We start from the raw sequence: 25,776 nt of genomic DNA, 5'->3' as shown, positions 1-25,776 counted from the left end.
TTACAAGCGGCCCTCTGATGGCAGCCATATGAAAACCAGTTTGACATCCCTGGTATAAACTATGTGAGTGTCGATTGTCAGTCATCAGGTCAGCTAACATGGTTCACAAACGCAATTTTGATCTAAATTCAACGACAGGGGAAGATAAGATATGTAAATGAGTTATAGTGCCTGTTGGTGATCATGCTCATGGAGGCAAAATTGAAGGTTTAATAGCTAAAATCTGTATGTTTTTGAGTGTACCATAGTTAGTACGGCTCCTACAGGGAATGATTGAAGGAAATGTGCTTAAAACTTGCTTTGAGTTATGATTTATTTTTTTCATATTTTATCAAAACTACAAACCTCTTGATAAAGTGTTGTTTATTGGTAGATTTATGCGCAGCACTGCAATATTTGAGGCAAAGCATTTGTCGTTTGGAGGTCTGGTATGAATGTTTATTATTCCAGGTCTTCCAGTTACTTGAGAATTCAGGAGGCGACTTGGCCCACATTCATTTCTGCTTGGACGTTAACTCCCTTAAAGTGCTGCATCCCCTGTTAAGCCTCCTCATCATTCTTGTTTTTCTTCCTCCCTCACAGCTGAAGAGGTTGAAAGGCTGGCCGGGATGCGAGCCGAGTCCTTGGTTTCTCCCCCCATCCGCTGTCGAAGCAGGCTCGCCACTCTGGGACGCCTCCTCAAGCCCTGGAAATGGAGGAAGAGTAAGAGCGACAAATTCAAGCAGACTTCAGCTGGTATGTGTCACTTTTAATTTTTGTTTGGAGTTTAAAAAAAAATGTAGATTCTGCAAAATGTAGTGTGCACTCTTATCAGAATAAGACAGCAGATGATATTAAGTATTTTACAGTTCCGTCCCGTCATTTTAAAACGTTAAATCCGCAAAGAGCTTATTGATGATATTGATCAGTCTTGTCCAATTTAGGAATAAAATTGTCAATTTATGCTGTTTTTCAAAGATTCGCCATCTGTTAGCTAGTCTGTCAATATTAGCTAATATCTAAAAAAATTCAAAAACTGATATCATTTTTATAATTAAGGCAACACGTGTCTCTTAATAATTAAATCCAGAGGCAAAAGTCATACATTATTCGCTGTTACAAGCGGCCCTCTGATGGCAGCCATAACTGCGATTTTAGGTTCGCCTTATTGTCTGAGAAATACGTTGTGTATTTCCCCTTTTGATGCTAATTGTTTTATAATTTTTCAAATCTACTATCTCTTTTGTCCACTCAGTTTTGTGCTTGGCAGAGGTAATACTACTGGAAAAACACATTTACTACACTTTACCATTACCTCGGTGAATTGATTGGCGTTTGAAGCCTCCGTCGGACTTCCTTCCCATCTCACGGTCCAGTTAACATGAGGGACGAGTGAAGGACATGCTCTCATGTCGACTGTAGCTCTGTCAGACTGCATCTTCTTAGGAAGCCAGAGACAAGCAGACCTGCATTTTGTCTCCACAGGACAGAATGTTCTAGTTCAGTTAGAATCCCTGCAGATGTATTTCATGTGATCAAAAGAAGCGACAAATACAAGAAAATAGGGCATGCAAGGTTTATTTTATTGTTCTATTTCTCAGAATGTAACTCTGCAAGAGTCGAGGAAGGGTGGAAAAACACACACCCTACTGTGTTGACAGACAAATGCATAATGTAAACCATGAAGTTGGACTCTGTAAGTCAGATAACTTGAAATTTCTCAAACAGTTCAATGCAATCTACAATACACTCACATGAGGGGACTGAAGAGAACATATGTGTAAAATTTGAACACGATTGGTTGATACCCAAAACCAGTGAAGTTGGCAAGTTGTGTAATTTGTAAATAAAAACAAAATAGAATGATTTGCAAATCCTTTTCACCTTATATTTAATAGAATAGACTGCAAAGACAAGATACTTGATGTTCGAACTGAGAAACTTTGTTTTTTTTTGCACAACGTCCAGTTTCCAAAAACAATTTGAAATGTGGACTCGCCAGATCACAGAACACTTTTCAGCTTTGCATCAGTCCATCTTAGATGAGCTTGGGCCCAGCGAAGCCCGCGGCGTTTCTGGGTGTGGTTGATAAATGGCTTTGGCTTTGCACAGTAGAACTTAACTTGCACTTACAGATGAAGCAACAAACTGTAGTTACTGACAATGGTTTTCTGAATAGTTCCTGAGCCCATGTGGTGATATCCTCTACACACTGATGTCGCTTTTTGATGCAGTACCGCCTGAGGGATTGAAGGTCCGTAATATTATCGCTTACGTGCAGTGATTTCTCCAGATTTTCTGAACCATTTGATGATATTACGGACCGTAGATGGTGAAATCCCTAAATTCCTTGTAACAACTCTAAATGTCGTTCTTAAACTGTTGGACAATTTGCTCATGCATTTGTTCATAAAGTGGTGACCCTCGCCCCATCCTTGTTTTTGAATGACTGAGCATTTCATGGAAGTTGCTTTTATACCCAATCATGGCACCCACTTGTTTCCAACTAGCCTTTTCCAGATAAGTGTTTGATGAGCATTCCTCAACTTTCTCAGTCTTTTTTGCCACTTGTGCCAGCTTTTTTGAAACATGTTGCAGGCATCAAATTCCAAATGAGCTAATATTTGCAAAAAATAACAAAGTTTTCCAGTTCGAACGTTAAATATCTTGTTTTTGCAGTCTATTCAATTAAATTTAAGTTAAAAAGTATTTGTAACTCATTGTATTCTGTTTTTAGGCCCTGTATTTTAAGCCCGAAGTCAATGACCACTTGTCTAAACAAAATGTATTTTTCTGTATATTTATGTGCTTTATATTGCAACATTCCCCCGTGGGCAGTATAAAGGCCCTTTCTCTCGCCATTTTAATTCACCATAGTCTAAAAAAAAAAGCCTTTGTTCTCTTTTGCACAATGCTGCGCTCTCGAAACAATTCGCTTGCAGCTATTGTTTTGATTAGGAGCGTGATGCACATTTAACTCAAGGGACCTTTTGAGTGAAATGTTTTGTTCAGAGTATTAGAGCTTCCAGATGCACACTGTCACATATTATTATAGGAGATGCATGACGCCGTCTTCAAGAAGTGAAACGGTAAATTTAGCCAGAAGTTTGACATGTGACGGAGCAGAAATAGCTTGATTTAATGCAATTAAAGGTGCATTGGTCTGTTCGTAATGTGCCAATTTGATCCCAAATTTGAAATACATTTTTTTTAAGACTAAAATACAGAGGGAAAAAAACAAAAGGTTTTACGGATTCAAAAGTGAGCTGGTTCAGTCATCACAACTCATCATAGCAAACGCTTAGCTTCTTTTACAAAAGCCAACCCAGCCTATTGCCCCCATCAAAAGTGAAAACACCCCTCATATTTCAGCAAGCATTTTCATTACAGTCGGAGTTAAGGGACAATAATACAAAATAAATTAAACATGGATATACCTAAAAGTAGTCAGTGTACAGCAGGGGTCACCAACCTTTTTGAAACCAAGAGCTACTTCTTGGGTACTGATTTATGCAAAGGGCTACCAGTCTGATACACACTTAAAATAAGGCCAGAAATAGCCAATTTGTTCAATTTACCTTAAATAAATAAATCTATATATGTAAAAAAAATGGGTATTTCTGTCTGTCATTCCGTCGTACATTTTTTTTCCTTTTACTGAAGGTTTTTTGCAGAGAATAAATGATTAAAAAACACTTAATTGAACGGTTTAAAAGAGGAGAAAACACGCAAAAAATGAAAATTACATTTTGAAACAGTTTATCCTCAATTTCGACTCTTTAAAATTCAAAATTCAACTGAAAAAAATGAAGAGAAAAACTAGCTAATTCGAGTCTTTTTGAAAAAATTTAAAAAATAATTTATGGGACATAATTAGTCGTTTTTCCTGATTTAAGATTAATTTTAGGATTTTGATGACATGTTTTAAATAGGTTAATATCCAATCTGCACTTTGTTAGAATATATAACAAATTGGACCAAGCTATATTTCTAACAAAGACAAATCATTATTTCTTCTAGATTTTCCAGAACAAAAATTTAAAAAAAAATCCAAAAGACTTTGAAATAAGATTTAAATTCGATTTTACAGATTTTCTAGATTTGCCAGAATATTTTTTTGAACTTTAGTCATAATAAGTTTGAAGAAATATTTCACAAATATTCTTCGTTGAAAAAACAGGAGCTAAAATGAAGAATTAAATTAAAATGTATTTATTATTCTTTACAATAAAAAAAGAATACTTGAACATTGATTTAAATTGTCATGAAAGAAGAGGAAGGAATTTAAAAGGTAAAAAGGTGTGTTTAAAAATCCTAAAATAATTTTTTAAGGTTGTATTTTTTTCTCTGAAATTGTCTTTCTGAAAGTTATAAGAAGCAAAGTAAAAAAAAAAATGCATTTATTCAAACAAGTGAAGACTAAGTTTTTAAAATATTTTCTTGGATTTTCAAATTCTATTTGAGTTTTGTCTCTCTTAGAATTAAAAATGTCGAGCAAAGCGAGACAAGCTTGCTAGTAAATAAATACAATTTAAAGAATAGAAGCAGCTCACTGGTAAGTGCTGCTATTTGAGCTATTTTTAGAACAGGCCAGCAGGCGACTCATCTAGTCCTTACGGGCGACCTGGTGCCTGCGGGCACCGCGTTGGTGACCCCTGATGTACAGCTTTATAGATAGTGTTGATTCACTATGCACTAAAAATGACTTGACTTAAGTAGGAAGTGGCAGTTCCCTGAGAGACATGAATTCCATTTGGTCATAAGGCCAAATGTCATTTATTTTAGTTACAGTGAGATGACATTGCAAAAATACTATATAGAGATAAGACGTGATTGACACCCGCACTTGGATAAACTCACTGACGGACATGTTAGCTTAAATGCTACCATGAAAACAAGATTACATTAACCTATTTTCCCATTAAGAAATAGTATACACCTATCATCTACAGTAAACTTGTACGAACACATTTCTGTCTGAGCAACTTAGATATCCAATTGTGCACATTGAACCTACAAGCTGTGCTCTCTTAGAACAAAGTAGGGTTGTCTTGATTCCAATATTTTGGTACCGGTACCAAAATGTATTTCGATACTTTGCTAAATAACTGGGACCACAAAAAATGGCATTATTGGCTTTATTTTCACCAAAAAATATTTGGATACATTAAACATATGTTTATTATTGCAGTCGAAGAACAATTTTAAAATAGTGAACATACTAGACAACTTGTCTTTTATTAGTAAGTAACAAAACAAAGGCTCCTAATTTTCATTCCCTATTCTATTATTTTGTCAAAATTATAAAGGACAAGCTGGAAAATATTATTATTAATCTACTTGTTCATTTAATGTTAATATCTGCTTATTTTCTGTTTCAACATGTTCTATCTACACTTCTGTTAAAATGTAATAATCACTTATTCTTCTGTTGTTTGGGTACTTTACATTAGTTTTGGATGATACCACAAATTTGGGTATCGATTTGATACCAAGTAGTTACAGGATCATACATTGGTCATAATTTAAGTTCTCATGTGTATAGAGATGTATTTCCTTAGTTTATAAATATAGTATTAATAAAAAAAGAAAAAAGAAAAAAGATTTTGTGACGATAAAAAATACTGATGTAATCATAGTAGTATCGACTAGATACGCTCTTGTACTTGACATCATTACAGTGGATATCAGGTGTAGATCCACCCATAGCATTTGTTTACATAGTGACGCTGGTGAGCTATTGTATCCTCCTACGGTGTGTAGTGAAGCATGTTTAGCTATTCCTCTTCCTGCAGGGATGATACTTGTAAGAAACTTACTTTATTTGTCACCATGGAGGCGAGGATTAGTGATTTAGAAGTAGCTAAAACACTGCCGACTGCGGATGGATGTTAGCTGCTAACTAAGCCATGTTTTAAAGCACCTCTTGCTGAGGGCGTTTCATTGTTATAACTTCAACTTCATCGTTCGTTTTTAAGCCAAAAGGCGCCCATTCTCCCTTTTCTGTCTACACACAGTCTTCTTGTAAGTACTCTGTGATTGTGCGATGCCGAACATGCTCCTCTGCTCATAAAACCAGCAATGTCACGACGTGACAAAGACGCGCCGTCATGCCTGTAAAAAGAAAAAAAATATATATATGGCGAACCGGTACTTTTCAGAGTATAGTACCGTTTTTGATTCATTAGTACCGCGATACTATACTAGTACCGGTATACCGTACAACCCTAGAACAAAGTGATCGGTCTATACTCGGAGGACTATGACGCAGAGGTATTGTTACGTTCAAGGACCGCCGAACACATTAGGACACCACAAGGCCCGCCCGAGCACGCGTATCAGAGAAGCATTTAGAAACGCAAAACAGTGGGCCTATTTATTTGAGTTATTTTAAAATAAATCAAAGGTTTTCCGTGTATGCTGCGATAATGATAACGGTGATAATTTTAGGCACAATACCGATGTTATGGAATTTTCATATCTTTACATCCCAATTTGCAGCACAAGACTAAAGAAGTCATAATCTAAATCAGGGGTCCCCAAACTTTTTGACCCGGGGGCTGCATTGGGTTAAAATAATTAGCAAAAAATTATATATATATATATATATATATATATATATATATATATATATATATATATATATATATATATATATATATAAATTTAACTTGGGACTTCCCGCAGGCCAGATCCGAACGCTGGCGGGCCGTAGTTTGGGGACCCCTGATCTAAATAGTTATTTACAAAAACCTACCGTAATCATTCTAGTTATGTAAACTTTCTCGATGGGTTGATCTCATCATCCGTATTGACTCGAGTTTGAACCCCGAGTCCAATTGATCCGCGCTAAAATGGAAACTGGCACATGATCCTGTGCTGCGTGCAACCTCTTCAACACTGAGAAGAACGGGGGTCTCGCCATGCTTGTATTGATCTCGTTTAGATCTTTAAGACTCGCATTTGTACATCTTAAGTTGTTTTTATTTCACATCAACTTCATTGTGTTCAGCAATGTTGCTGATGATCACGCTTACCTGCTGATTACATGATTATGAGTCTGACTGTGAATATTATTAAGCATCTCTGGATTGGTGACGATGCCCATTACCTGTTGGAAGTGCATTCTTTTTTTAACAGTACAAATAATTTATAAAAGTACTTTTTCTTTCATTTAGATAATATAATCTCACTGCAAAATATTGTAAATATGCATGTCAATCCTGACTACATTTTTTTTTATTTAGTTGTATTTTTTTAATTCATTTTTTGTTTTTGTTTTGCTTTATACATTTTTTTAAATTATTGCTTTTATTTATTTTCCCATGATACTGTTCTTAGTCTTCGATTTATTTTTTACAGTTTTCCATTTTTGTCTATTTGTGCACTTTCATTTTTGAAGTTGTTCTTGATGTACTTTATCAATTGATTGACTGACCACAGCTGTGAATATTTAAGTGCATCACTCCCTGGTGAAAATTGCACACTGATGAAGACATTGTCGAGACCGGTCTGTGTTTGGTAGCACCTGTGCAGTTTGTATTAGAACTATTCGGACACTGGTGTTGCTGGTCTTGCTTTTTCTGTATGTGCCCACTTGGCTCAAATGCAAAAGATTAAATTGGCCTTTCCGTTTAATCGATTCCATTTGCTTTTTGAAGATCTCTGAAAATAAACATTATTTAGTAAAAAACACTAAATAGGGCTTCTTAACCTTTTGACCTCAGGGGCCCAACCTTTCCACTACACAGGGACGACATTTTTTCTCATAGCATGTTGACATTAAGCACATGTTTTTATATTGTACATATATTTTATATTTTTTGTTTTCAGTCAGTGTATGTTTTAGGATTTGAATTTTCTTTTCATAAATGGAAATTAAAAACATCAAAAAACGATTGGTTCATTTGAATTTCGTTTCAAAACAGAGAACATTGAAAAACAGAGCGCTTTTCTTTGTTGGTGTTAAGAAAGCAATAAACAAATATAAAAAAAGGGTTTGATTTTCATTTTATGTTTCATAAAAGAAAAACGATGATCCCCGGTAAACAGAAACGGAAAAAACATCCAAAACGGGTGTTTTTTCATAGTCTGACACCGGACGTTTTATTTTCTAAGTAAAAGTAAGGATACTACAGTACCCGTGTGCCTGGGTAAAATGTCTTTGCAGCTCTACCCAAAAATGATTTTGGACATGGCACAACAAGGACCAACATGTACAGAAACTGAAACTGAAAAACAGACCAAAACGTATGTGTTTTCAATCCCTTTTTATTTATGCACCTAGGGATAGGTTGATTGGCAACACTAAATTGGTCTTAGTGTTTTTAGTGTCTATGTGTGTTGGCCCTGTGATGAGTGGGCGACTTGTTCAGGGTGTACACCGCCTTCCGCCCAAGTACAGCTGGGATAGGCTCCAGCACGCCCTCTTGACCCAGAGCGGGACAAGCGGTAGAAAATGAATGGATGGATGTGCTTATAGATATCTGTAAGTGTCAGTCTTTGTTGTGCCATGTCTAAAACCTTTTCTGTTTAGGATTCCAGATACATTTTAGCCATTCACACGGGTACTGTAGTATCCCTGCTTGTATTTTGGAAGAAAAAATCTTCCGGTTTTTGATTTTGAAATAACATCCGTTTTGGTCTGTTTTTGCGTTTTTTTTTACTGACTATCTTCATTTTTCTTTTATTAAATATAAAATGGAATTATTATTTTTTAAATATTTGGTTATTGCTTTTCAACAACAAAAGATGTTCTTTTTTGTGTTTTGTAACAAAATTTCAATAAACTAATCGTTTTTTAGTTTTGCAATTTCCATTTATGAAAGGAAAATTCAGATACAAAAAAGTACACGGTCCTTGTACCTTCTGTTCATTCTATTTCCAATTCTCCAAAAACTAAATTAGGGCCGTTTTTAGATTTTTATTATTTATGGTAGATTTTAAAATAAAGAGTTGATTTTCATTAAAATATTGCCATATAATTGGATTTTGTGCTGTTTTCCCTTTTATGGATTTTATTTTTCCAAATAAACACAAACATCGGAAATATGTTCATCAAAAATGCAAAAATGCGTGGTTATGTGTGATGACAACTTGAACCAAAAGCAGTATTTTAGCTTTTCTTTTGCTTTTAACATGTTTTTAGCAATCATATCTTTTGGTCCGTGTACCTTCCATTTCCAATTCTAAAACGCAAATCAAAAAACAAAATTAGGCCTGTTTTTCGATTTGTATTATATATGGCAGATTTTAAAACAAAAAATGGCTGATTTTCATAGAAATGTTGCCATAAAAGTGGATTTTGTGCTGTTTTATTGATTTTTGTTTTTCCAGATAAACACAAGAATCAAATTTATGTTCATCCAAAATGCAAAAATGTGTGGTTATCTGTGTGATGACAAATCGAACCGGAAGCAGTATTAGAGATTTCCTTTGCGTTTTAGCATGTTTTTAGCATAACTGTAATGTCTGTGGTTTAAGAATTGGAAATAGAATGAACGGAAGGTGCACGGACCCCTTTCTATTCATTTCATTGATAACCTCGCACAACACAAACCACGTACTCACTCATATTCAAAACAACATTATTGCAGTGCTTTCGATATTGAATGTTTTTTTCATGTTAATGCCTATGCTTCTCATTGACAAGACTCTATGACAATTTTTAATGATCACTTTTGTAACGCTCAAGTTCAAATAATTGCCTAAGGAACCGCAACAAAAACCTCTGCTTGGAGCCTCGGGGCTTTGCTCGGATGTGCTCTGACTATCTGGGTCACTTCGCAGCGGAATATATTTTCTTTCTAAGTGTAGCGTTCTCAGATCAATACAGGCTGCGCTCAAATATGCCAGTTTGATTTAGTGTGCCCTGAGCCCAGTCTCTGATGAGCGGCTAATCCTCTCATCTCTGTACAGATTGAGAGGCTGCGGCATTCGTCCGACATTACTTGGGCCCCTGCGCTAAAACGTGGGGTGTCCCAAAATAGAACTTTATTTTGGGCCATTATCTGATTAACACAATTCTACTGGCAGACATATTTGATACTGATGGGCTTGGAGTAAGGAGTTGGGTCACTGTACAGTTGAGTTTATTTATGTAATTATCAGCACCGTCCTTTTGTCATGTCTTTCTACTTTTCTGATGAAATTGCTTGCAATTCTGAAAAACCTATTGATGCATCTATTTTTGTGTGGATTAACTCTTGACTCATAGCTTGGTTGTTGCACCAATTTCCTTTTTTTAATGACACAATACCTGTGAAATCTCAAAGACGTATACTCATTAAGGCTTTTGACTTAATGGGGTTGCACAACTGTCATTGTGTCATTCAGACTGATTACTTTTCATATTGGATGATAACCAAGTATAATCCCTGAATTTATTACAGTGCTGATCATCTGGTTTCGACCTTTACCCAGGTTTTCCCGATTTATGCCCCTACTGGGTTGTATTAGAAATATGCGTGTACCGTATTTTTCAAACTACAAGGCGCACTTAAAATCCTTTAATTTTCTCAAAACTCGGCAGTGCGCCTTACAATCGGTGTGCCTAATGTACATATAATAATTTGGGTTGTGCTTACCGACCTCAAAGCAATTTAATTTGGTACATGGTGAAATAAAAAGTATGACCAGTAGATGGCAGTCAAACATAAGAGATACGTGTAGACTTCAATACGACTCAAGTAAACGACACAAAAATTTTAAATGTTCCATTGAAAATATAGAACATTACACGCGGCGCTCAAAAATCTATCAAAACGTTTTAGTACGACTTTGGTAAGCTATGAAGCCACACCGCTTGATGGATTGTACTGTGCTTCAACATAAGAGTAATATTATGTTGTGTGTGTATAAGGTAAGACATACTATCTGGTGTTTTGTTTCACAATATTATGCAAAAGCATCATTACTTACCTTCTGGTAACTGCTTTTCATGCGTCCGCCTTGGAAGTCCGTGACAACACCATAGTCGATAAGCTTCTTCTTTTTCTCTATCTTCTTGTTATGAGACATTCATCCTCCACTGTTGCCATTTCTAATATAAAGTAGTGTAAAGTTCTTACTCATATCTGTCAGTAAACTCTCCCTGAAAGCGCTAAAACATACCGGTGTAGTGAGTTTACATTATTCACCCCAGGAACTTTAGTTGTTCGAGAGTTCCGGTCGGACGGTTTTTCACGGGACACCTTTTCCGGCGTTGTTGTTGCACTAGTGAGCCACAGATGAGAAGATGCTGCTCCGTTGATTGAAGTAAAGTCTGAATGTCATTAAAACAGTTAGCTCCATCTTTTGACACTTCTTCCACTCCCGTCTTTGCACGCTACACCGCTACAACAAAGATTACGGGGAGATGACGCTGTCGAAGGTGAGCCACGTAAATAAAACCGCCCACAAAACGGCGCATCCTGAAGCGACTATCAGAAAGCGACTTGAAGATGATCTGTAAAACAATTTATGCAACAGTTTGATCCTTAACACGGATCAATCGTCCTGTACCCTTATCAGAAAAACAACCCCAAAGCATGATGTTTCCACCCCCATGCTTCACAGTAGGTATGGTGTTCTTGGGATGCAACTCAGTATTCTTCTTCCTCCAAACACGACGAGTTGAGTTTATACCAAAATGGATACATGGATGATACAGCAGAGGATTGGGAGAATGTCATGTGGTGAGATGAAACCAAAATATAACTTTTTGGTACAAACTCAACTCGTCGTGTTTGGAGGAAGAAGAATACTGAGTTGCATCCCAAGAACACCATACCTACTGTGAAGCATCGGGGTGGAAACATCATGCTTTGGGGCTGTTTTTCTGCTAAGGGGACAGGACGATTTATCCGTGTTAAGGAAAGAATGAATGGGGCCATGTAACGTGAGATTTTGAGCCAAAACCTTCTTCCATCAGTGAGAGCTTTCAATGGTTGACCAAATACTTATTTTCCACCATAATTTACAAATAAATTCTTTAAAATTCTTACAAGGGGAATTCCTGGATTTTTTTTTCACATTCTGTCTCTGACAGTTGAAGTGTACCTATGATGAAAATTACAGACCTCTGTCATCATTTTAAGTGGGAGAACTTGCACAATCGGTGGCTGACTAAATAATTTTTTGCCCCACTGTATGTGTGTATATATATATATATATATATATATATATATATATATATATATATATATATATATATATATATATATATATATATATATATATATATATAAGACATTACATTTGTCTACTACGAATGTAATGTTTGATGTTCAAAATTCCTGGTGTTCCTGAATGCAACCTTGCTCGTTGTAACTGTTATTGGTGCGTGATGAGGAAGTGCTGTGTTTTTTTTTTTTTGTCAAGTGGCTAGGCTAGTGCTGCGGCGCTAACGGTGTTATGAGGGCTGCTGTTGGCGTGTAAATGTCGGCAATAAAGTTTAAAATTTGTTTCAGACTCTCTTCAGCGTCCATCCTTAGTCTCTAATTAGCCCTTGGTCAACATTGGCATTAACAGCTGTGGCTGTAGGTAACCTCCCAATTGTATTTTTTGTTTTTGTTTTTTCAGCAAGATCGCAAGAGATACATTTTGAAAACAATTGTATGTGTGTACCTAAGCAATGACACACTCCTCCCTACTCTAAACCAATACAGGAGAAAAATGCATGAAAAGAAAAGCTGAGAGCCCAGATAAGAACAACAGTACAGCAAGTTTATCGACATGCAGATGTCGTAAAAAAACAACAACACTGTTTGCTGACCACTCATGTTACTTCATATACAGCTGCTGCCATATTGTGGAGTCATGTTGAATGTTGCCTACAGCCACTGCTGTTAAATACAATGTTGTATAATTAAATACCCCACACTGCATTTATTTGTTTGTTTTTTTAGACCATGCACCTGGTAACTACAATGTTACTTGAATATGGGTGTTAATTGGAGAATGTATGTTAGTTGTTTGCATCTGCAAAGCTTCAATATGGATTTTGAGGTGCTTGAATTTTCAGTTTAGATATTCTTTTAATGATTATTAAATCCATAGTGACCCAGGGCGGCATGGATGTCCAGAATGTAGTCAGAGAGACTGAGCAGCTCGGCAATATGTAAACCACACATGTGCCTTGTTGCAGCTCATCCTCGTTAGTTCTTCTTAATTACTTGCAATGCAGAGCTAGATTTTTGGAGCAAGAAATGTTATTTCTTAACAGCCTTCAGTCCTTCCGATTGAAGATGGATGTTAAGTGCCTCCACGTTTGAAAGCTAAAAATAGAAGCACACAGTAGCTACAAGATGGGCCATTTGGTGCATAATGCAGTGCTATAAAGTGTTGTTGGGATAGTTCTCTTTGCTTTGTGCTTCAGGCGCCTCTGTCAGTCAAGGCTCTTTTTATTTCAATCTGATTAGGTAATGAGTACCGCTTTGTACAATCTTTTCATGTTAACAACACAATTCAGCATTCAAAAAGGCTCCTCAAACTGGCAAGGTCAATGAATTAGTGTTAAATTTGCAACAAGACCAGAAAATTGTTAATTTTAGTTTTAGATCCAACAACACAGAATTGTTACATTTGGTAATTAATCTTTTTGTAGTTAATGGTGTATATCAGTGGTCCCCAACCACCGGGCCGCAAAAAGAATTTTGTATAAATTTTTTTTTCTTTTTCTAATTTTTAGCGTTGACCGGTCCGCAGCTACAAAAAGGTAGGGGACCACTGGTGTTTATGTCCAAAAAATACCAATACTGTAGTAGTATTGGCCACTAAAGGAGACCAAACCAGTCAAAGCGTGTTGTTCAGTATCCTGGACACTGATCCGCTCAGCCTCGGGCAGCATTACTAAATTGGATTAAAAGAGTGTAAAAGAGACTAAAGGGTGTTGTTTCATGTTCATTTTCTTGTACACTGCAGGTCATTTCTGATTTTTTTGCCCACATGCAATTTACATCTGATTTTTTTATGTTTGTGTGAACTGTGAAATTCGAAATTTTTCATATCTGAGACAGACTTATTCTTATGTGGATAAAAATCGGTTATACTTTACAGGCCAAATGTTGGGACACACCTTCTCAATCAATGTGTTGTCTTTATTTTCATGACTATTTACATTGTAGATTTTCACTAAAGGCATCAAAACTATGAATGAACACATGTAGAGTTAAGTACTTAACAAAAAAAAGTGGAACAACTGAAAAAATGTTTTATATTTTAGTTTCTTCAAAATAGCCACCCTTTGCTCTGATTACTGTGCTGTACACTCTTGGCATTCTCTTGATGAGATTTAAAAAGTAGTGACCTAAAATGTTTTTCTCTTTACAGGTGTCATAGTTTTAATGCTTTCAGTGACCATCTACAATGTAAATAGTCATTAAAATAGAAAAAACGCATTTAAATGAAAAGGTGTGTCCAAAATTTTGGCCTGTACTGTATGCAGGGTGGCACAAGGGTTAGTGCATGTGCCTCACCAAAAGAAAGTCCTGAGTTCAAACCCGGGCTTGCGATCTTTCTGTGTGGACTTTGCATGTTCTCCCGTGACTGCGTGGGTTCCCTCCGGGTACTCCGGCTTCCTCCCACCTCCAAAGACATGCACCTGGGGATAGGTTGATTGGCAACTCTAAATGGTGCCTATTGTGAGTGTGAATGTTGTCCATCTGTGTTGGCTATGTGATGAGGAGGAGATTTGTCCATGGTGTACCCCGCCTACCGCCCGAATGCAGCTGGGTTAGGCACCAGCACCCCCAGCTACCCCGAAAGGGACACGCGGTAGAAAATGGATGGATGGATGGATGCATACAGTATGTGATGCATCCTCATCGTGAACGCTCTCGCGCTCAAGTCGCATTCATTCGGCCAGAGCGTAATTAAAAACTGACAAATGTCATAATTATTCACCAAAATAGACGGTTAATAAAGAAATAATTGACAACTGCGCAGAAAACGGGTGAAAATAAAAGGTGTTAGGAACTCAAGTAGACGTTCCACCACTCTTGAAGCAGACATCGAAGCAAAATATCCCATAAAACACACGAGCCAAAATACTTCAGAAAATGTTGACTTTCATTGCACAAAATGCTTAAAATTGCCACAAATGTGCCAGTACTGAGACCGACTAGAGTGGAAGCCATGTTTACTTCCGTAAACATTGCGGTGCGTGCGATGTCATGACGCCACTGTCCGCATGTAGGTCGGATTGCATTCACATTAGAAAAAACTTTTTTTTTTTGTAATGTGAACGGTCACTAAAAACAACGGACTTGACAAAAAAGTCTGAATTTGACATCCAACCTTGCAGTATGAACATGTCCTGATGTTAAAATTGTATTTAGACCATTAACAGTTTTTATACTTAAGCTATGAAAATATTTGATTTATAATCAATGATTCCTACATTACAGAAATTAATTTATCACTGTCAATTAGGAACCAATTAACAGTGATAAATGAGGGACAACTGTATTCCATCAATTTGTTGAATTGAACACTTTAAAAAGCAGGTGTGTACACGCGCTCATTTACTAAGAAGCCACGCTGTTGTAACACGTGCAGAATGTGGCTTGGCATTGTCTTGCTGAAATAAGCAGGGGTGTCCATGAAAAAGACGTTGCTTTGATGGCAACATATGTTGCTCCATAACCTGTATGTACCTTTCAGCATTGATGGTGCCTTCACAGATGTGTAAGTTACCCATGCATTGGGCACTAATTAACCTCCACACCATCACAGATGCTGGCTTTTGAACTTGATGGTTCTTTTCCTTTTTGATCCGGAGGACACAACGTCCACAATTTCCAAAAACAATTTTAAATATGGACTTGTCAGACCTCAGAACACTTTTCCACTTTGCACATCTTAGATGAGCTCAGGCCCAGCAAAGCCAGCGGCGTTTCTGGGTGTTGTTGATAAATGGCTTTCGCTTTGCATAGTAGAGTTTTAACTTGCACTTACAGATGTAGTGACAAACTGTAGTTACTGACAGTGGTTTTCTGTCCCAAGTGGTGATATCCTTTACACACTGAAGTCGGTTTTTGGATCCAGTACCGCCTGAGGTATCAAAGGTCACGGGCATTGCCTCTTATGTGCAGTGAATTCTCCAGATTATTTGAACCTTTTGATGATATTACAGACCGTAGATGGTGAAATCCCCAAATTCCTTGCAATAGCTTGTTGAGAAATGTTGTGGGCATCAACTTGCAAATTAGCTAATATTTTCAAAAAATAACAAACTTTACCAGTTCGAACGTTAAGTATCTTGTGTTTGCAGTCTATTCAATTGAATATAAGTTGAAAAGGATTTGCAAATTATTGTATTCTGTTTTTATTTACAATTTGCCAACTTCACTGTCTGATATTCTGTTTGGAAAATGCATGCTTTTAATTTGTCTTTCCTTCCCCACTCATGCAGCCTTGGAGAGGAAGATGTCCGTGCGACAGAGTCGAGATGAACTAATCAAGAGAGGAGTACTAAAGGAGATCTTTGAAAAAGGTGAGCTGCCTCATATCTTAAGTGATCCGATCTCCAGGGGGCGGGTGATCTCAAGTTTTGTCCGTGTCTCAAAGATGAAACCAGCAAAGAATATGTAGTCTTTTAGTTATTCATCTCTTCATTAATCAATCTCCTCTGAAGTGCACTCTTCAAGACTCACGCAAGGGGAGCTCGTTAGAAACTTTGATTAAAACACATTTTGCAAATGCTTTTCATATTGATTGGATGTGCCTCGGACAGCTTTTATTATCAAAGCTGAGCATAATTTAAAGTGGTTACCAGCATACAGTATGTGTGTTTTTTAACGTGGACTCTTCAAATAAACAGTTGACCTAAAAAAAGTATGATTCAAAGTCGAGCCGTGCATTAATACAGTGGAGGGCTGTCGGCTTTGCAAGAAATGAACCTACTTTTAGCTAACTTGTCACGTAGGGAACCTTATTTGACACTCAAACCTTATGCATCACTGTACGCAGAAGAACCGTGTAATTTTCCTTACCCAAGCAGAAAGACAATGTCAATAACAGTTTATATTCAATTAAAAAGTACTGCATATTAGACTGGTATTTAGATTTTCATAAAGCATTAGATTTTTTCGGGTGGCAGGGAACTTGCATTATTTATTAAGTAATAATAATAATAATAATGGATTAGATTTATATCGCGCTTTTCTATTGTTATATACTCAAAGCGCTCACAGAGAAGTGGGAACCCATCATTCATTCACACCTGGTGGTGGTAAGCTACATCGGTAGCCACAGCTGTCCTGGGGTAGACTGACGGAAGCGTGGCTGCCAGTTTGTGCCTACGGCCCCTCCGTCCACCACCAATCATTCATTCATCATTCATTCACCGGTGTGAGCAGCAAAGGGTGAAGTGTCCTGCCCAAGGACACAGCGGCAGCGACTTTGATGTCCATAGGTGGGAAGTGAACCTGCAACCCTCAGGTTTCTGGCACGGCCGCTCTACCCACTACGCCATACCGCCCCAAAGTAGGAGTATTAAGGTGATCCTAAAATGGAAAAATGACCAATACTTCTGGAGAAAAAAATGTCAAAATATTATGAGAAAAAACATCAAATTTCATATGAAAAAGCGTAATTTTTGCAGAATATTATAATTAAATCAAATCATTTATTTAGAATGTACTAACATTAGAAGCGTAACTGTATACCAACATAACGGTAAAATCTTACTTTGATTTCGGGAAAATGTTATTTTAATAACTTTGAAAACAAAAGAAAAAATATAGATTTCTAAATACAAATCAAGTACAAATGAGTATTAAGGCCTCATTGAAATATAAATACATCTGGTGGAAAAATGGCAAAATATTATGACAAAAATCTTCCAAATATATATTAAAAAAAGTGTAATTTTATAGAATAGTATAACATATTAAATTAGGTTTTACGAATATTACAAGCATCATTGAATACTAGTATCAAGGTAAAATCTTATTTCTGGAAAAATGTCTTTCTTTTCTTTGACTTTTTTCATATTTATTTTTTTACTATTTTCCTTAAAAATATGATAGTTTTTGTGAAAAACAAAACAAAAAAAAATGCTATTTTAATTTGTTCTTTGTATTTTTATTTTATTTTTATTTTGGCCTTAATCTTTGTGAATATATATTCTTATAAAAAATATATAATATGCATAGATGTATAATATAATAAATATATTTTTAAAATGTAGATTTCCAAATACAAATCAAGTACAAATGAGTATTACAGCCTCACTGAAATGGAAATACTTTGGTGGAAAAATGTCAAATTATTATGAAACAAAACTTCCAATTTTATATAAAAAATTGTAAGGCGTCATTGTATACTAGTACGAGTAAAATCTTATTTTTATTTATGGAACAAATGTATTTCTTTTCTTTGACATTTTTTTTTAATTGATTTTATTTTATTATTATTTTTACATGTTTCTTTAATATACAAGTGTTTTTGTGAAAAACTAAATAAAAAATATAGTTATTTTAATTTATTCCACATATTTTTCTTTTATTTTTAGTTTGGCCTTTATCTTAGTGAATATCTTTTCTTATAAAAGAAATATATAATATATATAAATACATAATATAATAAATACAATTTAAAAAAAAAAAAAGTACATTTCCAAATATTTCCATGAGTGTCGCAACATAGAAGTACAAATAAGTATTAAGGTCTCACTAAAATGGAATTACTTCTGGTGGAAAAATGTCAAAATATTATGAGAGAAATCTTCCAATTTTATATTTAAAAAAAACCATGTAATTTTATGGAATAGTTTAACATATTGAATTAGGTTGTACTAATCATCATATACTAAAATCTTATATTTATTTCTGGAAAAAATGTCTTTCTTTTCTTTGACTTTTTTGGTATTTAAAACTTTTTTTTTACATTTTTCCTTGAAAAAATTAAATAGTTTTTGTGGAAAAAAAAAATATAGCTATTTTAATGTGTTCCTTATACTTTTCTTTTATTTTTAGTTTGGCCTTCATCTTAGTGAATATCTCTTCTTATAAAACATGTAATAAATACAATTAAAAAATAATAATAATATAAAATAAACATTTCCACGAGTGTCCCATCATAGAAGTACAAATAAGTATTAAGGTCTCACTGAAATGGAAAAATTAACAATTTTTCTGAAAGAACATTTAAATTGAGAAAAATCTTCCAATTTTATTTGAACAACTTAATCTAATTAATCTTTATTTAATTAGATTGCACCAATATTACCAGCATCAGTGTATACTGTACTTGCATAAAGGTAACATCTTTCTGTGATTTCTGGTTAATGTCTTTCTTTTCTTTAATTATTTTTCTTAATTTTAATAATAACATTGTTTTGTGGAAAATCAAAATAAAAAAATACATCTTTTTTAGTTTGTTCCTCATATTTTTATTTTATTTTCAGTTTTGTTTAATCTTAGTGAATATCTCCTCCTATAAGTTGTATAATAAATACAGACCCAGGATAGCTCAGTGGTTAAGATTGATGACTTATAATGTGAGGTAATGAGTTTGAACCCCATTCTAGTTACCATGAATTGATTAACGTGGACTCCACATTGAGAGGAGCCAGATGAGGTGGTTTGGGCATCTGGTCAGGATGCCACCCGAACGCCTCCCTAGGGAGGTGTTTAGGGCACGTCCAACCGGTAGGAGGCCACGGGGAAGACCCAGGACACGTTGGGAAGACTATGTCTCCCGGCTGGCCTGGGAACGCCTCGGGATCCCCCGGGAAGAGCTAGACGAAGTGGCTGGGGAGAGGGAAGTCTGGGTTTCCCTGCTTAGGCTGTTGCCCCCGCGACCCGACCTCGGATAAGCGGAAGATGATGGATGGATGGATGGATGGATGGACCCCGACTTAAACAAGTTGAAAAACTTATTCGGGTGTTATCATTTAGTGGTCAATTGTATGGAATATGTACTGTACTGTGCAATCTACTAATAAAAGTTTCAATCAATCAATCAATACATCCAAAAAAACTTGAAAGCAACTACTGTGTCTTGAAGAAGGCATGTTATCAGTGCCCTACTAAATGAATCCTGATGTGCCATGCTAAAAATAGAAATGAATCTATAAAGGGGTGGAGACAACATTTCCAAAAGAAATCCCGTAAAATGGGCTGCTGGGTTTTAATCAGCTTTAACTCGTTACTACTTTTTGAGGGGCGCTTGCCTGAAAGCCAAAGCCTATAGACGTCTGCCCATGACTGTGTTACTGAGCAAACATGCAGTAGCCATGCAGTATTTCCACAAACCATACCTTCTCTGTTTGCTCCCTCTGCTTAGCAACTGTTGAGGTACGATCTTCGGTTGACGGCGGCATCTGTACTCAGGAGCCCTCACATAAGTCGTCCATGACCCGGGGCCCTAAGAAGTCTGTCACCTACTCAAGTGACCTTCAGGATAACCAAGCTGTCAAGCCGCCGATGTACCACAAGCAGCCTCCAGCGCTCCCGCCCAAGCCTTTCTCTCGTATCCCGAACCATAGCACAGGTGAGTTGGAACTTGAGGGTAAAATCCCACTATACACATGTTCTGACGTAATTTAAACGTTTACCATTTATAACTAAAAGGAATATGTACCGTATTTTTCGGACTGTAATACACACTTAAAATCCTTTAATTTTCTCAAAAAATGACAGTGCGCCTTATAACCTGGTGCGCCTAATGTACGGAATAATTTTGGTTGTGCTTACCGAACTCGAAGCTATTTTATTTGGTAAGTGTGAGCAGTAGATGGCAGTCACACATGTGGACTGCAATATGATGGCAGTAAACAACACTAAAATTGTATAAGTTCCATTGAGAATATAGAGCATTACACAGAGCGCTCAAAAGTCTTGTCAAAATGTTTTAGTATGACTTTGGTAAGCTATTAATTAATTAAGCTATGGATTGTACTGTGCTTCAACATTGGAGTATTATTATGGTGTGTGTATAAGATAAGATTTTGTTTTGCAATATTATGCAAAAGCAACTTTTCTTACCTTCTGGCACCTGCTGATATGTATTTGGGATCTGCATAAGTCCTGAAAATGTGCATACAAAAATAATCTTTATCTCAAAAGAAAAAAAAATGGTTCAAGATGTTAATCATAATTATTGTTCTGTGTACTTTGTGAAGACCTGTAGTTTGAACAGTCCCTTAAACTAAATCATATTAGTGCTCTGTTTGATTTATTTGGTTAATACAATCCATCATTAAATTCCACATAATGATATGCTAAAGATTGTCTGTGTTGTACGAGCATACAAATGTTTTAATTGAGACTTTTCTTCACGAGTGTCGTCTACAATGGGGAACAGCGGTTCACTCACCTCTAAAATATGACAAGACACTAAACCGGTGGTCTTCAACAGGGTTACTTGTTTTTTTTTTGTTTTTGTTTTTTTAATTTGCCTGTAAATATGGTCCATGAGCAGAATTTGATCTGTAGCCAACAAGATAAAAAAAAAAATCACACTTTTTTATCAACGTGCAACAATATTTATACTTTCTGAAAATCTAACTTGAATAGGATTAGATACATGTTTTGTACTAGAGACGTACAGTATACCAGTACTGGTATAGTATCACGATACTAATGAATCAAAAACGATACTTAACTCTGTTTGAAAAGTACCGGTTCGCCATTTTTTTTTACACAGGCACGGTGGAGCGTCGTCACGTCGTGACATTGCTGGTTTTACGAGAAGAGGAGCATGTTCGGCAGCGCACAATCACGGAGTACTTACAAGCAGACAGTGTGTAGACAGAAAAGGGAAAACGGACGTATTTTGGCTTAAAAACTAACGATAAAGGTGAAGCTATATTAACAGTAAATGAACTAGTGGATTAATATTACATTTTTACAGTTTGTCCTTTATAATGTTGACAAAATAATAGAATGATAAATGACACAATATGTTACTGCCTATGTCAGCAGACTAATTAGGAGCCTTTGTTTACTTACTACTAAAAGACAAGTTGTCTAGTATGTTCACTATTTTATTTAGGGACAAAAATGTACTTCAATTACAATAATAAACATATGTTTATGTACCCTAAGATTTTTTGTAAAATAAAGCCAATAATGCAATTTTTTGTGGTCCCCTTCATTTAGAAACGTATCAAAGTATCAAAATACATTTTGGTACCGGTACCAAAATATTGGTATCAAGACGATCCTATTTTGTACTAAAGCCAATTCATAGGAAAACATTTTTAACATCAACACATAAACTTTTTCACCTTCCTAAATCTATTCGGACCAGGTTTTAAACCTACTGCCATTATATTTTGTGACAAGCAGAGAGCCAGTATTTGTGTTACGGGAATTTTGTCATAATCTTCTGATCAGGAACGGAGCAGGAAGCGGCAAGGAATATAAGGTGCTCTGTCATTCCTAAAGGGGCGTACCTAGTGAAGAGATAAATGGAGGTAGAAGAGTGCTTTCAGTCAGCTAAATGCACACATTTAGCCACATGCAGGAGTTGTTTTCGGTCAGGTTCCCAGTGTTTTGGTCGGGAATAAAAAGCACTTTGTAGCTTGGCAAAAAACACCTGCAGAAGAACGGAGCGTACCCTCCACATAAGACACCACAGATTAACAAGGTATATTTAGGACCAGTTTAGGTACCGGTTTACAGGTACACAGGCAAAAATTATGACTAAAGTGTTGAAGCTGTATTTTCATTTGCAATTTTATTTTATTGACCACTTATTTACTACTCAGTGGCCTAGTCATTAGAGTGTCCGCCCTGAGATCGGTAGGTTGTGAATTCAAACCCTGGTTGAGTCATACCAAAGACTATAAAAATGGGACCCATTACCTCCTTGCTTGGCACTAAGCATCAGGGGTTGGAATTGGGGGTTAAATCACCAAAAATTATTCCCGGGCGTGGCTACCACTGCTGCCCACTGCTCCCCTCACCTCCCAGGGGTGAACAAGGGGATGGGTCAAATGCAGAGGACACATTTCACCACACCTCGTGTGTGTGTGTGTGTGTGTGTGTGTGTGTGTGTGTGTGTGTGTGTGTGTGTGTGTGAGACAATCATCGGTACTTTAACTTAATTTAACTTTAAGAAACACATTTATTCCATCCATTCATTTTCTACCGCTTGTCCATTTTTGGGGTGACGGGGGGTGCTGGAGCTTATCTCAGCTGCCTTCGGGAAGAAGGCGGGTTATACCCTGGACAAGTCGCGACCTCATCACAGGGCCAACACAGATAGACAACATTCACACTCACATTCACACACTAGAGCCAATTTAGTGTTGCCAATTAAACTATCGTTATTATTTATTGTTAATGTAGTTAGACTTTATTGTAGCACCATTATTTTTCATCAGTTCAATTGAGTCCCTTCTTTTTCAGTGTATTTGATTACTCTGGCGCAGTTGGGAAAGTGGCTGTGCCAACAACTTCAGGGTTCCTGGTTCAATCCCTACCTTCTACCAACTTCATCCCGTCCGTTGTGTCCTTGAGGGGGGGGATGGGGTTGCCCACATCTGAGGTCCTCTCCAAGGTTTCTCATAGTCAGCATTGTCACTGGCGTCCCACTGGATGTGAATTCTCCCTGCATTTGTGATTTAGGGCTATATAAATAAACATTGATTGATTGATTGATTGATTGACTTCAACCTTGCTCCTGATGAGTTGTGGTTAAGGCCGTGCATGGCAGCTCCCGCCATCAGTGTGTGAATGTGTGTGTGGAAATAGTGTCAAAGTGCTTTGAGTACCTTAAAGGTAGAAAAGCGCTATACAAGTATAACCCATTTACCTTTTATTTTTGTATAACGTCTGACCCGAGCCTTGATGAAAATCTTTGTAAATAACACACGCTTTCATATCGTGGATATAGATATAATTACTGAATACAATTAAAATCACGAATACCTACTAAATTACTGTTAATATTTGAATTGGCCCCGAGATCAAAAAGGCTAGGGACTCCTAGAATATTCCTATTTACCTGCATTGTTTTCCGCCTTTTACTAGCAGTTTTTCACTAGGTATTTAAAAAGTCCAAAAAGTGAAATACATGTGTTCTTGTATCACATGCACTGCAAAATATTTGCCACTTGCCAAGATTTTTCAAATTGTATTACTCTTGTAATATCCCTGGTTTTAAGGGTTAGTAACTTTGTTTTTAAGTCATTGACTAAGTTTAATTTTAGCATTAACACTTGTATTTTTTCTATTCTAGTTTAAACATTTTGAAAATAACTGTTCAAATAAGATATGTTTGGTTCCTCCCCCACATAGAAAATCTTGTTCAAAGATTCTGCAGAATTTCAAGAATGTTCAATTCAAGAATTGCGAGTTGAACAATGCTTGTTTCCAGAATAAAATACTTACTTTCATCTTAAAAGTCCTGATATACACATCCTAATTGAGGACGTCTTACCAAGTAAAATAATCTGTCGATGCAGCCAGTTAATTTCACCGTTTTTTAATACTTTCCTAAAATCTCAAATGTTGTATCTTGTTTCTTGACAGTCCTTTTTGCAGCATTTTATACAGTTTTTTGCTTTATGATCGCACCTAAGTCGAGACACATGTGCATTTATCAATCGTTTGATTAGATTCTTCTGTTGTGATGTCAGTTGGGCCGTCGTTGTCAATCTGTCAGTCAGCGCAAAGTAACATTAGGCTGACCTAATTCCATCACCATGTGTCTGAGCGCCACTAATTTGTGTCTAAACAAAACCATGTGTGTATTTGTGTGTAAAAGTTAACCAAGTTTCAACTTTTTTTTTTTTCGATCCTTAGATTCTTGCCAGCCAATGAAGTTTCCCTGCATGCCCGGGACAAAGCACTCCCCTCCACTCCCTCCCAAGAAAGTCATGATTTGCATGCCCTCGGGGGGTCAGGACCGCTCCTCTTCCCCGTCTCCGTCGCCCAACCCCCTCAGCGCTCTCTCCCAGAAGTGCGGCCCCGGCCAGGTCCTGCCGAGCCACCACGGCACCCTGCTGCCCTCGCATCTCGCCGCCTTGTCTGCTCTCCACCAGAACCATGGCCACCCCCTTCAGCTGCAGTACGGCAGCTTGCACGCTCCCAGCCGCATCATCGAGGAGCTCAATAAAGCCCTGGCGCTGTCCATGCAGAGGTTTGAGAGGTTAGTGGCCGCCAGACAGGATTATGGATCAGTGTTTGGCATCACCTGATGAGCCACTTGCTCTAATCTGGACGTCAATACACTTCAAGTAGCAAATAACATGCTACACATTGGGTGTTAATTTGTCTTCTACAAAACCCAAAACCAGTGAAGTTGGTATGTTGTGTAATAAAAACATAATAGAATAATTTGCAAATCCTTTTCAATTGTATTCAATTTAATAGACTGCAAAGACAAGATATTTAATGTTCGAACTGAGAACCTTTTTTTTATCATTAACTTAGAATTTAATGGCAGCAACACATTGCAAAAAAGTTGTCACAGGGGCATTTTTACCACTTTTACATGGCCTTTCCTTTTAACAACACTCAGTAACCGTTTGAGAACTGAGGAGACCAATTTTTGAAGCTTTTCAGGTGGAATTCCTTCCCATTCTTGCTTGATGTACAGCTTAAGTTGTTCAACGGTTCAAGGTCTCCGTTGTGGTACTTAAGGCTTCATAATGCGCCACACATTTTCAATGGGAGACAGGTCTGGACTACATGCAGGCCAGTCTAGTACCCGCACTCTTTTACTACGAATCCACGCTGTTGTAACACATGCAGAATATGGCTTGGCATTGTCTTGCTAAAATACGCAGGGGCGTCCATGAAAAATACATTGCTTGGATGGCAACATATGTTGCTCCAAAACCTGTTTGTACCTTTTCAG

At 36.8% G+C, this 25,776-nt stretch overlaps 1 protein-coding gene across 5 annotated transcripts in view; it reads left to right on the top strand.

Moving 5' to 3' along the window:
• LOC133568372 (phosphatase and actin regulator 1-like) overlaps nt 1-25,776 on the top strand; it is a 113,998-nt gene that overhangs the window by 49,473 nt on the left and 38,749 nt on the right. For all 5 annotated transcript variants that reach the window (XM_061920267.1, XM_061920268.1, XM_061920269.1 and 2 more), the window contains 4 exons: nt 583-735; nt 16,373-16,453; nt 20,251-20,457; nt 24,720-25,065. In XM_061920267.1, the coding sequence (XP_061776251.1) occupies nt 583-735; nt 16,373-16,453; nt 20,251-20,457; nt 24,720-25,065 (787 nt within the window). The remainder of the gene's footprint in view (nt 1-582; nt 736-16,372; nt 16,454-20,250; nt 20,458-24,719; nt 25,066-25,776) is intronic.

This window comes from Nerophis ophidion, linkage group LG14 (genome assembly GCF_033978795.1).
Source record: "Nerophis ophidion isolate RoL-2023_Sa linkage group LG14, RoL_Noph_v1.0, whole genome shotgun sequence".
Taxonomy (NCBI): domain Eukaryota; kingdom Metazoa; phylum Chordata; class Actinopteri; order Syngnathiformes; family Syngnathidae; genus Nerophis; species Nerophis ophidion.
Note: the sequence above shows the minus strand (reverse complement) of the source record. Positions and strands in the feature narration are given on the sequence as shown.